The sequence below is a fragment of the Bombus terrestris genome, chromosome 6 (genome assembly GCF_910591885.1).
Source record: "Bombus terrestris chromosome 6, iyBomTerr1.2, whole genome shotgun sequence".
NCBI lineage: Eukaryota > Metazoa > Arthropoda > Insecta > Hymenoptera > Apidae > Bombus > Bombus terrestris.
Genome location: NC_063274.1, coordinates 5,380,301 through 5,396,754, shown reverse-complemented (window position 1 = coordinate 5,396,754; position 16,454 = coordinate 5,380,301). Strand labels below are relative to the sequence as shown.

The 16,454-nt window shown below is 29.1% G+C and overlaps 4 protein-coding genes across 7 annotated transcripts; 2 read left to right on the top strand and 2 right to left on the bottom strand.

The window, feature by feature from the left end:
* The first annotated feature begins 1,067 nt into the window (after positions 1 to 1,067).
* Positions 1,068 to 4,690, top strand: LOC100649293 (anaphase-promoting complex subunit 4). Its single transcript, XM_003395907.4, has 7 exons — positions 1,068 to 1,820; positions 2,061 to 2,443; positions 2,517 to 2,717; positions 2,795 to 3,076; positions 3,148 to 3,371; positions 3,453 to 4,024; positions 4,096 to 4,690. Exons 1-7 carry the CDS (start codon positions 1,715 to 1,717, stop codon positions 4,509 to 4,511), a joined length of 2,184 nt encoding a protein of 727 aa, XP_003395955.1. The 5' UTR covers positions 1,068 to 1,714; the 3' UTR covers positions 4,512 to 4,690.
* Positions 4,503 to 6,971, bottom strand: LOC100649730. Of its 2 annotated transcripts, none has more exons than XM_048406970.1 (5): positions 6,836 to 6,971; positions 5,382 to 5,633; positions 5,174 to 5,308; positions 4,996 to 5,101; positions 4,503 to 4,924 (listed from the first exon to the last, which is right to left on the bottom strand). In XM_048406970.1, the coding sequence occupies exons 2-5, from the start codon at positions 5,631 to 5,633 to the stop codon at positions 4,764 to 4,766; spliced, it is 654 nt and encodes a 217-aa protein (XP_048262927.1). In that variant the 5' UTR covers positions 6,836 to 6,971; the 3' UTR covers positions 4,503 to 4,763. The 2 variants fall into 2 exon arrangements, with proteins under 2 accessions (XP_048262927.1, XP_012164559.1); XM_012309169.3 differs by lacking the exon at positions 6,836 to 6,971 and adding an exon at positions 5,901 to 6,668.
* Positions 6,972 to 8,516: 1,545 nt separating this feature from the next.
* On the top strand, positions 8,517 to 11,894 carry LOC100649622 (NADH-cytochrome b5 reductase 3). 3 transcript variants are annotated; one of them, XM_048406969.1, is made up of 4 exons: positions 8,517 to 8,781; positions 10,438 to 10,770; positions 10,844 to 11,032; positions 11,111 to 11,894. In XM_048406969.1, the coding sequence occupies exons 1-4, from the start codon at positions 8,770 to 8,772 to the stop codon at positions 11,492 to 11,494; spliced, it is 918 nt and encodes a 305-aa protein (XP_048262926.1). In that variant the 5' UTR covers positions 8,517 to 8,769; the 3' UTR covers positions 11,495 to 11,894. The 3 variants fall into 3 exon arrangements, with proteins under 3 accessions (XP_048262926.1, XP_012164554.1, XP_048262925.1); XM_012309164.3 differs by having other exon boundaries at positions 8,519 to 8,808; XM_048406968.1 differs by lacking the exon at positions 8,517 to 8,781 and adding an exon at positions 9,502 to 9,820.
* LOC100649498 (T-complex protein 1 subunit beta) lies at positions 11,827 to 14,770 on the bottom strand. The gene is made up of 7 exons (XM_003395909.4): positions 14,639 to 14,770; positions 13,896 to 14,205; positions 13,311 to 13,744; positions 13,150 to 13,227; positions 12,845 to 13,069; positions 12,395 to 12,776; positions 11,827 to 12,295 (listed from the first exon to the last, which is right to left on the bottom strand). The coding sequence occupies exons 1-7, from the start codon at positions 14,639 to 14,641 to the stop codon at positions 12,123 to 12,125; spliced, it is 1,605 nt and encodes a 534-aa protein (XP_003395957.1). The 5' UTR covers positions 14,642 to 14,770; the 3' UTR covers positions 11,827 to 12,122.
* Positions 14,771 to 16,454: the final 1,684 nt, after the last annotated feature.

Sequence of the window (16,454 nt, the reverse complement as noted above, 5' to 3'; positions counted from 1 at the left end):
ACAATGAATTGGAGGTAGTGGAAATTAGCTCTCCAAAAATGAATTTCTTTTGAAGTAGACGATTAAAAGGATAACAGGATTCGTGTCTTTTGTTGAAATTTTATTTATTTTGATAATACTTCTGGATGAGGTGTGGGAGTTTACTGAACGAGTCTTTGTACAAGCTGTTTGATTTATTCGTTTGTGAATAGTATTTTGTTTCTTTATTATTTTTTCTCTGCTTGAACGTTGAACGTTTATTATTAAAGATATAAGGTTTTGTTAAATATTGTGAACATGGTGAATTCGTATTTACTAAACGTATATTACTAACGTGATAGGTTGTTTGATAAACAGAAAGTTAAGTTGCGTCTGTTTCTATTCTTTGTCTGTAAATTACACTTTCTTGCCTTTTTATGAGAAATAAAATTCTTGGCTTTAATATAATTACTTTTTACACAGAACCAGAAATTTTTAATAAGCTCCGAAATTTTCACTAGTCCTTATTTTCCCTTGAATATTAATTGCATTCACTTTCATATAAATATCTTAGCTTTAAGCTGGCCTCAGTATTGCAGATCACCAATTTTTAACGCATTTTTAACGTAAATGCAGAAAAATATTCTTGAAATATCCAAAATCGAAAGTTCTTATTTCCTCTACGCTCAAGAGCCAATGATCCTCGGTTTTTTCAAACTTACTCAGAAATTCTTAACATAAAACAAATGCTATTGTAAAAATCAATATTTAAAGAAATGGATAAAAATATAAAGAAAATTTCTAATGCAAAATTTTATTTTATAATATTAATTATCATCTAGATTTTAAAATTCAGAGTTCACATTCTGAAAATGCGATAGTGTGAAAATCTGGTTTACTCCAATTTTGTGCCGAACTTCAATGACCTCATTCCTAAAGAGAAGACGCATCACGCAATTCACGTATCCCATTTCGGTTAGACTTAGTACGGCCGTACGTATCATAACAATTTATTGTTAGCGCATGAAACTCGAAATGATATTTCTATCGGAAATTTGTTTAGGCGCGAAATATTTGTCTGTAATGTCCGGCAGCTCGTGCGCATGCTAAAAAGTCAGTAACGGTGTTTATTTTTAATTTTAGTTCTCCACCTTCGACATTCGCTGAATTGCTTTTGGCAGCATTTAGACAATTTGTTTAACTGTCGCATTTCTGTTACGCTCATTCAGGAATTTTTCATACACGAACCTACATGAAATTAATACATCCCGATTGTAACATTTTCAAGTAAAATATGATATTAAGAAGCTACCTGACTCATGACTCATAACACTGCGATATGTATAGCATAATAGCATTTTATCTTAATTGTATCAGATTATATGTATATATTATCTGATAGTATCTAGTATTACATTAAAAGAGACATTGTGTAAAGTTTATACTTCATTCATAATTACATTTTGCTGAAATATGACAAACGCAAAAATTTTGAAACTGTATATAAAAGTTTGTCTTTCTATAAATGTTAATAAATATATGCATGTACTGTATGTGATTGGTTTGAACACTTTGTCTTGGCTTTCGATTCTAGATGTATGTAGAAAAACTGGTTTTCGTACTTTTATGTATATATATGCAATGTTGTGTTATTTATAAACAAAATATACCGATGGCAAACATAACCTCAAAGTTGCGGTTTCTAATAGTTCGACAGAATGTTGTTGAAAGTTAAATTCTGATCAATATTACAAAAATGGCAGGTAGTATGAGACAATTAGAAGAAAGACAACTTCTAGTTGAAGTAACACGGATGCAATGGTCTCCAAAAATGGATCTCTTAGCAATCGCAAATGTGAAAGGTTAGATTTTTCATTTAGTAAATAAAAAGTTGAAGTTTTTCGGTTGTTTAAATTTCTATAACACTTTATAGTTGATATTAATTATTTATACATAAGTTAATAAAAACATATTATTAATTTTTTAATAAATATTATCAGAGTTTGATTCATCACAATATCAGTTTTATTTATAATAGTAGGAATTCTTGAATATCATAAATGTAATAAATAATGTTATCTTTATTAAAATGATTTTTATAGGAGAAGTTACGTTACATAGATTAACATGGCAAAGAGTATGGTTGTTGAGTCCTCAAGAGGAATCTGATACTATAACGAATTTAGCATGGAGACCAGATGGAAAACTTCTAGCGATTTGTTATGAAGTCTCTAAATTAGTGTGTCTTGTAGATATTGAGAATAAAAATATTATACATAGAACAAAGTTAATGTTGCACAATGCAATTACGTGTATGACATGGTTACCATTAGCAAATTTAGAAAGTGATACTTTGTTAAACGGTAGCAAAGCAAATATGCTACCGACTGGAGAATATCTGCCACCTTTACCTAGTTTAAATAGAGGTTTTGGTCAAGAATCAGAACGCAAGGAAGTTTTATCTCAAACTTTAGATATACTTTTTGTAAGTTTAAATATCATGTATGTTTTGGAATATTAACATTGTGATCATCTATAGATAATTGTATATGCTGTAGCTTGGCTTAGATGATGGAAATGTCGCAATGTATATATTTGGAATGTTCTATTGTGGTACAATTTCTGTTGGTCATGGTCAAATATTAGAAATTAGTGGTGGATTTGGCAAATCAATGTGGATTACATGGAAGGATAATATTGGCATCAAAGCAAGTAGATTATGGTGTCCACTGTTGGAACAAGACACAGCTTTTTTAAAGGTTTTTTGCTTAATATATTTTAAAAGTTTATTTTAAAATAATATTAAATTTCTATAAATTTGTTATCTAAATTTGAGGTAGCACAAGCTCAAGCTAATATCGAATACTTGATGGATTATCTTTCACGTACGTTAATGGCAATATCTGAAGCATGGGAGACAATTCTTTTGGAAATGGATGAAAAACTTGCACGATATGCAGAAACAAATCCACCTGGTGGAGTTGCTGCGGACTTTTTAGAACTGTTAATGATTGGTATACCTACCCAAAACTTAGAGAATTTCTTGCTGCGTGATTTGACTGAAAAGGGTTTAAAAAAATTAGGACATAGCATTGAAATGTGTTATAGTAATATACAGGTACGATGGTAATATTTGGTGATAATTTCTTTAATTTATCTACATCACAACAATCCATTCCTATTTTGTAGAAATTAGTCTTAAAAAATTTAACTAGCGTTGGGATGGCCCTCGTATACCAATTAGCTGAAATGAGAGGAATGGTCAGATTAGGTGGCTCGTATGAATTACTAGGACTTACTGATGAAACTATTATAACTAATGCTCTTCATGCATCAGAAGCTTTTTTAGCAAAATCTTCTGAAATTCAACAAGTGATAGATCATAGCATGCGTGACTATAAAGCGTTTTTCCGGTACGTTTAAAAATAAAATTATTATCCAATATTTCTACTATTTCTATTTCTATTTCTCCTATTTTATATTTTTATTTTAAGGTGGTTATACGTTGCAATTTTAAGGCTGTCAGATGAAAGAATACCATCTGAAGTAAGTCGTGTCAGTCAACAAGAGTTAACATTTATCGCCGAATTTTTGCGCGGTTTTGATATGACTGAATCTGGTGTTGGAGGAAGAAAAGGGGTGAATTTAGAAAAGTTAGGTCAATACTTGCGACGGGAGAATTTACAAACTTGTCTAACTCATGAAGGAAGCGAATGGGCTACTATGCTCGATGAAAATCATTGTCTTCGTGATCATCCTCTTATTGTGAAACAAGACCTTAATTATTCCTTATTACAGTCTCATGCGAAATTAATTACTGCTATACATAATGTTTTTCGTGAGTCTTACCAAGGATTAATTGAACATTTTACCATATCAAATATTGCTTTGTCGCCGTCTATAGGATTTACATCATCGCAAGTTGTAACAAACAATGATAGTTTGCTAGTAGCTACATGTGATGCTGACCATCAAATATTACGACTGTTTAAAGTCGAGTGTTCATGCATAGAACCTATTTCTCTTAGGTTTAAATTAAGTACTATAGATACAGATTATAAATCAGGTTTGTTATTTTACTATAAATATATTTAATAATTTGATTCTTTAAAGTAACATAACGTTTGTTTTTTACAGAATCTCATTCCAAAACATACATAGACTGTACTGTAGTTGATTTACAATTTTACTCTAACGAACATCTCAGTTTACTGCTACTTAACAAACATACACATGCATCGTATCTTGTACAATTGCCATTGAATAACGTCCGAATTTTTGAAAATCAAGATAAGAATGCAATTAGTTTAACAGATCTTTTAGGTAACAGTTGGCCACGACCTTTTCAAGGTATAACTGCTAAAAAAATAGCAGTCAGTGGTGCGCGAAAAGTGGCCGCTGTTTTAAGTGAAAACAATAGGAAAATAAGATTATTAGAAACTGAAGTGGAACCTGAAGAAGAGGAAGAAGAAGAAGATGAAGAAGATGTAACGAATGATAGTATGTTGAACACTACTCATGGAACAGCTGCAAATTCTCAAACATATAATTAAACTACTTAATCATTATTTATATACAGAAATATATATACAATATGTTGCAAGAGAATTCTCATCTACAAAACATTTATTAAAACTATTTTTTTACTTATGAAATGATTATGTATTTTGTGTCTTCATGGCACAATTCCTAAATCAATGTATATGTATATAAATTTGAATATGGCTATGTATGTATGTGTGTATGTCTTTATATTGCATTCACCATGAAACAAAATTTCTTTGAATATATTACAAAATTATTCATTATTTCTGCATTTGATTAAAGACTCTTGGGAAATCAATGTCAAGAGCTTCATTATCAATACCACCTTCATCAATTGTTGGTATAGACATAGATGGTGGAGGAACAGTATAGATATTTGGCGTATATTTTGCAGGAGAATTTTCTCTTGATTCTTCCAAATCTGAAATAATTCACATTAATTAAACATAAAAATATGATATTTTGTTTTACATATCAATTTATAATATTTACCAAAAAAATTGCGATTGTGTCTCCTTTTTGTTGTGATAATGAAAAGAACAATAGCTATAGCAACAACTATTACCATAACAGCAGCCATACCCCGTAATAAATTTGTCTATAAGAAAGAGAGTATTGAAAACAAATAGGAAAGATATATTTATTGAAGATATAACGTATTTTAACATACCTCAAAATCGTTTTCCCAAAGATCTTCCCAATCTTTCTTAACTATTAATTCAATAGTATTACTAGTGATATTAGAACGATCTGATATACCTTTGGAAAAGCACTTATAGAAACCAGACTCAGCTGTTGATACACTCTAATAAAAGATATAATTTCTTAAGATAAAATACCTAAAAGTTGTAAGAGGAATATTTACAATAATTACTTACTCTTATGAAAAGCTTTCCTGTTAACACTTCATAATTATATTTGTTTTCATCCATTAAATTTCCAGGCCCAATAATGCGATTATTACCAGTAAGGTGCCAAAACATAAAACGATGATGATCATCACTGCTCAAACATGGAAGTTCAGCTATATGACCTGCTGGAACTTTTGTCACTGTAACTTGATCTTCATTAGCTCCACTTTTCGTTAATGATAATAATAAACATAGAAATATAAAATAAATCACGTTCATCTGTAAAATAGAATTGCAATAAAAATAATAAATATGATTGGATAGAGTATATATTTATTTATTTAAATATTAATAAATAATGAGTTCAAATTATAAACTTGTATATATGATAATTTGTAATATTTAGTATTTTTATATTTAATATTTAGATAGCTTAATTTATAGTATTAATCTTAGTTTTTGCAAAATTTATTGTTAATTTTTTAATTATTATAAACTATATAGATATTTAATGTAACATAGTAAAAACAGATCTGGTCATTCTACCTGCTGCATGTTACTTATATCCAGCTCAGTAGATCACTATAAAATTGTTGATTTATTCACTTTATGAATTCATAAGTTCTATTCACACAAAAGGAATACTTAGATTAAAAAATTCATAGTAAAAATGTATAAACACTGTTACAGAATTTGTTCTACTATCAACTAAACTAGCAAAATGTTTTGTATCATTCGTACTGTGTTCTACTAACAATTACATTCCAATTCCACTAATCATTTTCATTGAAAGAATTTCAATGATGTAGGACTTTAAATGTAACAGATGGTTGCTGGAATAATTATCATATGCACAATGCAAGCAAAAGACATTTGTCAATGAACCATGTTGCATAACAGTAAAGGTAAGTACATAAATTCTTTCTAATGTTTCACTATTATTTATTTTATATATTAATAAATATACTAAAAAATATTACAGTCACTTTATTGTTTGTAAGAGATGACAGTCTTATGAACTAATGAGAAAAGCTTCAATAATGGATCCGAGGTAGAGTTACTTATTTATATCTTTGTCCTATTCATCCTTGTGCAATAGAGTATTTATAGTAAACTAGAGTGGCATCTTGTGACTACCATACTATCTAAACATGCACTATATACTTTGTCACTTTTACTATCCAAAAAAGACTGGTATGTAAAATAAAATCTAATGTCAGAAAAGTATTTACACACATTGTACCTATTAATTAATCATTATATAACATATACATATGAGATGAAAATAAATAATAAATTACTACTCTTTTTCAAAATGTTTTTAAGTTAAAAAAGTGATCCTGAAATATACAAAAAATATAGCCATTGTTTATAATTGAAATCAACATAATTTTGACGGCATTGATAATAATTATATCAATAATAATTAAAGTTAATTTATACAAACTGTATTCATATAAAACATGGTAGATATTACATACATTTATTGTAATATTTCTGAATCGGCTGTGATTTGGTCATTGTTAATATCGATAATGATGCATCAAATTTATAAAGACATCAACTGCCAATGCTGGAAGAAGAATCCAAAATGGTCCCAAAACAAGTTTTGCTGGTAAAAACCAATGTGGTGCTTCTAATTTCAAACATATTAAAATTTGGGCACTTATTTTCATGAGCATAACTGATGTATACCACATCTGAAAAGAAGATATTTTCAGCATTCATAAAATATAATGAGTACCCAATTTTATCACATTACATGTTTATATCAAATTCATAAGCTTAACTTTTTGTATGAAATATTATATTTTCAAGAATTTCAATGAATGAATGTTACATATAATTAATAATGAATGTTACATATAATTTGTCACTCAATACATAACAAATTAAGTTTTCTTTTTAACAAAATTCTTATTAGCAGTAGAATGGACAATAAATTTTTTATTTATTCATATAATTAAGGGAATAGTATACTACAAATTAAAGTGAAAATTTTTGCAATCTTCTTATTAACAAATTAATTAGTAATATTTACAATTTATATGCGAGTAATAGTTTTTGATGAAAAAAACTTACTTCCCGGGGTAAATGATCAATACGTCCATTTTTAAAAAGAGTAATGATATTAATAATAATATTAACCGAAACTATGAGATCAAACAACCACAGTGGAATAAAAACAATAAACCAATTCCATTGTGTCCTCTGATCGAGCCTCAAGACAAGCAGAATCAGAAAAATCAAAAGATTAAACCATGTATATAACGCACGATGTAAAGCTGTCATTGGGATATATAATTAAGTACGTCAAAAATCACGAGACAAAACGTGATCTTGAAACTATACGATTATATTACAAATTCGGTTATCTGTTTACATCAACGTTTGATATATCACCTAACCTCTATCGTCAACTAACCTATAAGTTATAACGATTTCTAAGATGTCGCTACTAACATAAATATATTAATATTATTCAAATTTGTATATCGCATTATGAAACAACATAAAAAATATTTTACTACAGAATATGTTATTTCTTTATTATTTTTAATGAAGTAAAGTTGATTATCTTTAATTTCATCACAGTTTTTACATTATATACTAATATTGTAAAGTCGCGAGATCGATTGAGTGATATAAATGGCTAGCCCGGATAACAAACTCGAGGTCTTATTTTTGTTAAGCAGATATATTTTTGGATTATTTTAAGATAATGACAATGTTTTTACCTTTTCAATTTATTCTCATTTATAACTCTCAATAGATGTAGTATTTATAGGAAAACTATATGTACATGAATATAATTTATTGTTATGTTGTTCTATACTGTATTTGTGTTATATGCTTGTTGTATTGTATACATGTGTAGTTATATAAAGATACATTTATTCATTTATACATTTATACCTATTTATTATAAGATGACATTGAAAAATTATTATATACATATATTTTGTACTTTTGAGATAATTGTTAAAAGGACATGATATTATAAGCGAAATATCATTCATTTTATAATTTTTTTTTAACGAGTAGTGCCATTATTGTTCAAATTACTTGAAAGTAATATAAAATTAGTTAAGTTATTTTTCAACATCTCTATCTTAAACGCTTTACAAGTTTTTACGCTATAAAAAGAATATCTAAAAACATATTATCAGTAAGCAGCGACCTTGAATCAAGATTGTTTCATCATTCAGTAAATATGATTGTAGTTGTAAAAATTGTACGATCATCCAGTTGAGCCGATGATTATAATATTGTTCATGGAATTCTTTTAGAATAAGTACCGTTTATAGTTTAATTTGCAAACGACATTTATAAATAAACTGAATTGAATGATATAATAGTTATAAGGTGATACGTTCCTTGTGAATATATAGTAAATAATACAATTATCGTAATTATGCCGAATGAAGTGAGTTTTGCATCAAATGGATTTAACGTGCGTATATGGCATTTAATAAAATTTTTTTATTATTTGTTTATACATAAACGTATAATATAAAATATTTATTTAAATATAATGGTTTCTTTTTAGTTTGAACTTAATCGAAAATTAAATTTGTTCATTATCAAATTATGTAATTAAACGATTATATTTAGACAGATAAAGTGAACGAGTACGTAAGTGCTTGCTATTATTTAAATTTTTGATCATCTAATCAGATTTATAAATTCGACAATTTGAAGCAATACAAAACATTGTTAAATTTAAATTAATACAAATCTACTCCTTAGATTCTTATTATTTGTCACTTCAATGAATCTTATGAATATACTTACATATATGAATATATATCTTTATTAAGCTCTTCGTAATATATGTATACATACATTATTCACTAAGGTTAGTTGATTGATTAAAAAACTTTCCCTTTGATAAAAATGCTTCCATTTGTCTAATATTATTATATTAATACTGTTATTATATGTACATATATATATATAAAATTATGTAGAAAAATTGTAGTGTTATGTTATATACTTTATAGCAGTTATGATAATTATGACAATCCTCTTTTGATGCGTTACCCAATATTTAACAATATACAACATATTACAATATATAAAGCCACATTTACTCTACGTTTGTAATACCTTCGGTAATATAGCTATAAATATACTGGAATAGTAGAACTGTTCTTAGATCGAGGGAAGTAAGATCTATTTTAAAGGGTAGCGTCCTGTGTCTGACCCCATGTAGAAGCCGGCAATTTCTCGAAGTGTGTGCATGAAAAACTTTCAAAACTAGTAACGAACTGTAGACATTTCCGTACTCTTTCTCAATAAGTGTGCTATCAAAGCATTAGCACTTGTGAATCTTACGGATTCCTTTTTTGTTTACCTTTTCTATCTCCTCTTGTGATTACGACCTTAGCCTCATTTTCAACATTTTTTTACTGAGATTCTAACCACGTGTGATTTAATTTACGATGTCAAACTTACGATCACTGGTAAGTAGTTTGAATAAAAAATATAAGTTCTCTGAAACCGTATTATTTTTATTAATCGAAAATTTCGAAAAAAATTAATAAGCCGCAATGCATGTAACTGGTTGGCATTGTGTTTTTGTATAACTCAAGCAATCAATTTCTCGTATATTAGTTTATTATTGTTTCATTGTAGGTAATAGGTTTGTCCTTTTCAATAAATGGATAAAAAGTGTAATTTAATTGTAAAAGAAATTGTAAGAATGTTTGTGTGATGACATGTTATGTACTACAGTAAATTAAATTGTTTAAAAGCTGAAGATTCTAAGCATTTATTGTTGTAAGAAGAATCTATAAAGTTCATGATTTAATGTATTTCTATATATGCAGATGACATTCAATAGATTGTCACGTTTTGAGTATTCTCATCTACTTTGTTGATAATATCTTTTGAATTGATATCATATTTTTCAAATTAGTTTTGTGTATTAAAAATCAGTACTTAAGTATTACATATAACTCTTTAGTAATCTTCAAAATGCTTGCAAATTTGATCAAAATTTTAAATACAATGAATATGTTTATTTTATAAACTTCATTTTTAAATTTGTAATTTCTATATTTTCCTTTTTTTGTTTTAGTTTGTATCAGTACTGGCTGCTGTAGGAACCATAGCTGTAATAGGATTAGCAGTGAAATTTTACAACAGTTGGAGAAGTGATAAGAAAAAGAAATCTCCAATTTTACTGGTTGAACCAGTTGTTAAATATAGTTTACCATTAATAAAAAAAGACATATTAAGTCATGATACAAGAAAATTCAGATTTGCATTGCCAACTTCCGATCATATATTAGGATTACCAATCGGTCAACATGTTCATTTAACAGTGAAGATTGGGGATGAAGTCGTTATACGCTCTTATACACCTGTATCAAGTGATGATGACCATGGTTATGTAGATCTTGTTATTAAGGTAAATAATAAAATGAATAAAATATGATTTATGTAGTTTAATATGAGAGTCATGAATAAAATTATATATTTAGGTATATTTTAAAAATGTACATCCAAAATTCCCTGAAGGAGGAAAAATGTCTCAATACTTAGAAAACTTAAAAATTGGGGAGACAGTTGATTTTAGAGGACCTTCTGGTCGGCTTGTTTATAAAGGCCATGGAAAATTTTCTATAAAAATTTTGAGAAAAGATCCACCTGTGGAATATAATGTTAAAAAGGTACATGTATTTAATTTATGCAATTATATTTTCTCTTTGTAAACTTTAAGAAATAAATAAATTTGTATGTTGTTGCAGATTGTAATGTTAGCTGGTGGGACAGGAATCACACCAATGCTACAATTAATTCGTGCTATAATAAAGGATTCTACAGATGAAACTCAAGCTTCACTACTTTTTGCCAATCAAACAGAAAAAGATATATTACTTCGAGATGAATTAGATGATATTGCGAAGAATCATCCTAACAAATTGAAACTCTGGTATACGATAGATACTAGTAGTGAAAATTGGCCGTACAGTACTGGATTTATAAATGCGGATATGATCAAGGATCATTTATTCCCTCCATCACCTGATACAATAGTACTTATGTGTGGTCCACCTCCAATGATTAATTTTGCTTGTAATCCTAACCTTGATAAACTCGGTTATGATCCAAAATTACGATTTGCATACTAAAGCAACAAATTATTTTTGTCACATTTAAATGTAGAATATATATGACTTGTTAGTTAGTTTGGCTAAAAAATTGGCTTATAATTTTAAGTTCACTTAAGTTCATAAATTTAAATTTATATTCATAAACATATCTCATCTTTTAATATATATCGTATATTGGTCAATGTAAACGAATATAATATCAGTTCAAGATTTAAAAATACGAGTTAGGTTGACTTGATGTACATAATAGTATTCCTTACAATTGTACGAATTTATAATAATTTTCTATTCAAATTTATAATTTTGTATAGATGTTGCTAATACAAAGCTTTAGTAAGGAAAATATACAATTTTAGGGTATTAAGCATTTATTGATGTTAAAACTATTGTATTGTTATAAAAAATGATGATCGCAAAATGTCCGATTTTCTTATAAACCCTTCTCTTATTTCTGTTTCGAACAGTGATGTAAAATTTATAACGTAAAATAGTATTACATACCATAGCATTAAAGAAATATGTTGGTATTAATTAGTGTCAATATTTATTAACAAAAGGGACGAAGCTGAATTGTTTATTATTTAATTATAATTCGTGTTACGAAAAAAGCAGTGCAGATAAAGCAGTGAACGAGTATCTGGTTTAATTAACAACGTCCGCGATCCTTGACGCGCTTTCTGGGTGCAGCCCGTAAAATATCATCTACACGTAAAATCATTTCGGCTGCTTCTGCTGCACTAACTAAAACTTGCCTCTTCACAGCCCAAGATTCAGTTATTCCTAATTGTTTCATACAGCCTACTTTTCCTTGCTCCATATCTATTAATAAGAGATAAGTCAAAATAATTAATAATCTATTATTGCTATTTATAACAATAACAACTGTAAATTATATTTATTATATCAAAATAAACATACCGAGGCCCATGGTATTTGCGCCAGAATTATGTGCAGCTCTCAATTCACTAACTAGTTGAGCTGAATCGTAACCAGCATTGTCGGCAATAACAGTGGGCAATTGTTGCAATGCACGAGCAAAAGATTCCATTGCAACTGCTTCTTTTCCAGGAGTAGAAGTAGCTGCGTTCATTACGGCACAAGCCATTATCATCTCACTACATCCTCCTCCATAAACAATTCTCGATTCACGTACTGTAGCTGATAATACGCAAAGCGCATCATGCAAAGATCTCTCAGCTTCATCAAGAATTTGCTGGGTTGCACCTCTAATAATTACTGTACAAGCTTCTCCTAAAGGAACTCCAGAAAATCGTAATAAAGTGTCTTCACCCAACATTATCTAAAAAAATTAATGTATCTTTAAAAGTGCTAATTCACTAATCATAATTCCAATTTATTCAGTCATACCTGTTCAATGAGATCACATTTGCCAAGTTTCACCATGTCAGGATGATCAAAGGTACTGACAATTTCCCCACCAGTAACAAGAGCAAGTCGTTCAATACCATCAAAGTCAGCATGCTCGATAGCCATAATATTAGCGTCAGCGAATAATTGTTCTGGGTAATTATAAATCAACTGTCTATTAACAAAAACGTTGCAGCCATGTTTTATGATCTTCTCAACTTTATCCTAAATTGTAAACACGCGATTATAAATAATTAAACATAGCTCTTTTTGTTAATTGTAATATAATTACACTTTATAGTTACCTTCATTTTTTCCTTCTCTGCTCCTTCTAATTCTGCAATTTTTGCCATTGAGTCAACTCTAACTCTAGAACCAAATACCTGTAAACCAATATATACATGAATATTGCTGAATTACTATAGAACTTATAGAACTATTATAAATTCATATATTTCTTCTTTACCTTGATTTTATCTGTATCCATAGGAGTATTCGCTATAAGTATACGTGCATCAGTTATTCTCTGTGGCTGATGTACACCAGGTTTTTTGTCTAGTAAGAATCCCTCATCAAGGAAGGAATCACCTAAAGTTCCTCCACGCTTCTTAATTATTTGAATAGCTGATAAATTGCCAGATCCTTTAAGACGCAACACAGCATTTACTGCAAGCTTGCTGAAATGTTCCTTGTGTTGGGACAGAATTTTTGAACTCAGAGTTGTACGGGCAATATTTAATAAATCTTCACGAAAACGTTCAGGATCTGCAGAATTATCAGCTGCAGCATTTTTCAAAGCTTCTCTTGCTACATTAGTTGCACTTCTCCAGCCAGAAATTATGGTTTGTGGATGAATTTTTTGATCTATTAATTTCTCTGCTTCTCTTAATAATTCAGCAGCTAAAATATGAAATGATTATTTTAAACACTGCATATTAAGTACAAATAATACTAAAATTTTATATTGATTTTATATATTATTTTTAATATAAAAGAATTTTCCTAAGTTATATACTAATGATATTAAAGAAATTAAAATAATTATACCAACCAAGGACAGTTACAGAAGTGGTACCATCACCAACTTCATCATCTTGAACACGCGACATATCTACTAAGATTTTAGCAGCAGGATTATCCACACCAACATTTTTGAGAATAGTTGCACCATCATTGGTAACTTGAACTTGTCCTGCAGATCGGCCATGAGCCACCAATATCTTATCCATACCTTTAGGTCCAAGTGTAGACTTTACTAAGTCGCCAATGGCTATTGCTCCTACAAACAAACTTAGCCTGGCAATTTCTGCTTTCTCTTCTTCTGCTTCATTTTTGAGGATCCTGACAGGATTCAAGGAAACCTGCAAATGACCATTTAAATTTTTAGAACTATTTTTATTACTAATATTAACAAACATTTTCCATATATTTTAATTTCTTTATGTCATATAAGTTGCCACGTTCTAATTATATTTTTCGCATCTTTATGATATTTTTTGCATTAATTTATCGTCTAATAATGCGAAGTATTATTTATTCAATCACTTGAAAGTATAATAAACTATAAAAAGTTTGTAAGTTACAATTGTTTTATAAATTGTATTATAATATTTTTAAGAAATAATTTTTTTTAGTTTATAATTAAAAAGATCTATTGATACACGTGCGCCATTTGTCATATCTCTATACGAAACCGGGTAATGAAAGTTAATTCATTATAATTTCGATTTCTGGCGATATTTCAAAAATATTACTTTACGATATACTAAAGGAAGATGAAAATCAATTAATTACCATTTTGAATTACTGCTAAAGCAATGGGACACAATTTATAATCGAATAAAGTTTGTTCAACGCCACAGCAAAGCACAATTACAAGAAATTGTCTATCGATAGGTGGAGTTAGTGGCACCTCCACTTGAAACACCAAAGATTTCTTCCCGCATTCCATTCTAGCGTTTCTTTGATTGGTTAACATAAAAGACTCAGATTATTTTTCACCAATCAAAAATGAGATTAAAGTGCTTAGAGAACGGAAGGTATTTTTCACCATTAAATTTTAGTGAAAAACATCAAGAATCTTCTGATATAATATTCATATGTAGATGGCGCGGCATACTGGTATGACCGATACGATTCTGAATTTAATTCCTTTTAAGGCTTGTCAAAGGTATAAATTGGCACATCATACGCTGACTTAAATGTTTTATCAATAATACGTATAATATTACTTACATCTAATTATATTGTGTTTTTAAATAGAGATATAACTAATGAAAGTACATTAAATTATATGTAGATTTATTTGTAAAAAAGGAATGTTTAGTAATTCTTACAGATTGAACAATCTCTTTCAGGAATTAATAGATAGAATTTTATATCATAAAATATTAACATTTTATGTAAAGAATAGTATTTTCCTATATCTGAGTACATGTACATATATATTATTAAAACTCTATAATTTCGTAAAAAAATTATGAAATTATATACGATTTTTATATTTATACATAAACAAAAATTCTCTATTTGCAGGAGTATTTGGTATGCATGACATATAATGAGATCGCAAAATTCAACATCTGCTTGGTAAAAATTCGATTGTATCCCTACAGTTGCAGTTATCGGAACACATGATACGATAAAAGTTTCTGAGTCTTTTATCAGAAATTTAAATTCCACTAACCAATTTGGATAGACGCGTGCTCGGCAGCGCGCGCGCGCGCACGTTTAAATAACGGTCTACTCCCAGCTGTCCCCTATTTCATACGGATCTCCACGCACAATAGGGGTCCTGTAGACCTTTTGATGCTTTTATGGGACGCATAGCTGCAGACGTTACCGCGCATATGTATTTGACGTTTCGAGACAATGCCATAGGACAACGGTCGTTACAGAATAAAGGCATTCTGGATTATCGTTAATCAAGAAGTATACCGTATTGATTATAGCTCTTTCAATGTTTCTAAAAACGTGTATTTACCCCTTTATCATTTTTCTTTCAATAGCATACTACGAAGATGCGCGCGCAATAACAGGTTTTCTGCGCGAAATTAGCCTTGGCATTTCAGTAAAGCTAATGTCTTCGCGTTTCAATCATTTTATTCACATCAATGCATGTACACACATAACACGCGTGTATATACGAGTAATATACGGGTGCTGCATATGCAAATTAATGTTCGAAGACGCGCTTTCTTTTGCTCGATGTAGTCATATAATCTCACTTTCCACGAATCGTCGAAGAAACTATTTGTAAGATATAGTCGCCATTGGTAAAAGTATATATAATTTCATAGTCGATTCTACGATTTAATTAACGGTTTTAAGAGATCTTTTTTGTAATGTAATGCTACGAGGAACTAATTATGTATTACGTTCAGGAGCATCCTACATCCAAAGATTTTACGTTCGAAGGAATCCATTATTAATAAAATTCCAACGTGTGAAATCATCGATCCACGAAATGATCGTTAAAAGGAAGAATAAAACTTGCTAGGCTATGCGTCATAGTCTCTGTTCCAGCAATTTAAATCGTAATTAGAATGTATGGTCCATCGACATGATTTAAATATCCTTTGTTAAACGCGTAAAGTACTTAAAATTTAAC

Excerpts from the sequence above, each read along its gene's own strand:
- LOC100649293 (XM_003395907.4), top strand. The coding sequence starts at position 1,715 with ATGGCAGGTAGTATGAGACAATTAGAAGAAAGACAACTTCTAGTTGAA. Across the intron at positions 2,444-2,516 it reads AAACTTTAGATATACTTTTT|CTTGGCTTAGATGATGGAAA; the intron begins GTAAGTTTAAAT and ends TATATGCTGTAG. Across the intron at positions 3,077-3,147 it reads TGTGTTATAGTAATATACAG|AAATTAGTCTTAAAAAATTT; the intron begins GTACGATGGTAA and ends CCTATTTTGTAG.
- LOC100649730 (XM_012309169.3), bottom strand. Across the intron at positions 5,309-5,381 it reads CAGGAAAGCTTTTCATAAGA|AGTGTATCAACAGCTGAGTC; the intron begins GTAAGTAATTAT and ends ATCTTTTATTAG. Across the intron at positions 5,102-5,173 it reads TTTGGGAAAACGATTTTGAG|ACAAATTTATTACGGGGTAT; the intron begins GTATGTTAAAAT and ends TCTTTCTTATAG.
- LOC100649622 (XM_012309164.3), top strand. The coding sequence starts at position 8,770 with ATGCCGAATGAAGTGAGTTTTGCATCAAATGGATTTAAC. Across the intron at positions 8,809-10,437 it reads TTGCATCAAATGGATTTAAC|TTTGTATCAGTACTGGCTGC; the intron begins GTGCGTATATGG and ends TTTTTGTTTTAG. Across the intron at positions 11,033-11,110 it reads TGGAATATAATGTTAAAAAG|ATTGTAATGTTAGCTGGTGG; the intron begins GTACATGTATTT and ends ATGTTGTTGCAG.
- LOC100649498 (XM_003395909.4), bottom strand. Across the intron at positions 12,777-12,844 it reads AATGTGATCTCATTGAACAG|ATAATGTTGGGTGAAGACAC; the intron begins GTATGACTGAAT and ends TAATTTTTTTAG. Across the intron at positions 12,296-12,394 it reads CGCAAATACCATGGGCCTCG|ATATGGAGCAAGGAAAAGTA; the intron begins GTATGTTTATTT and ends TCTTATTAATAG.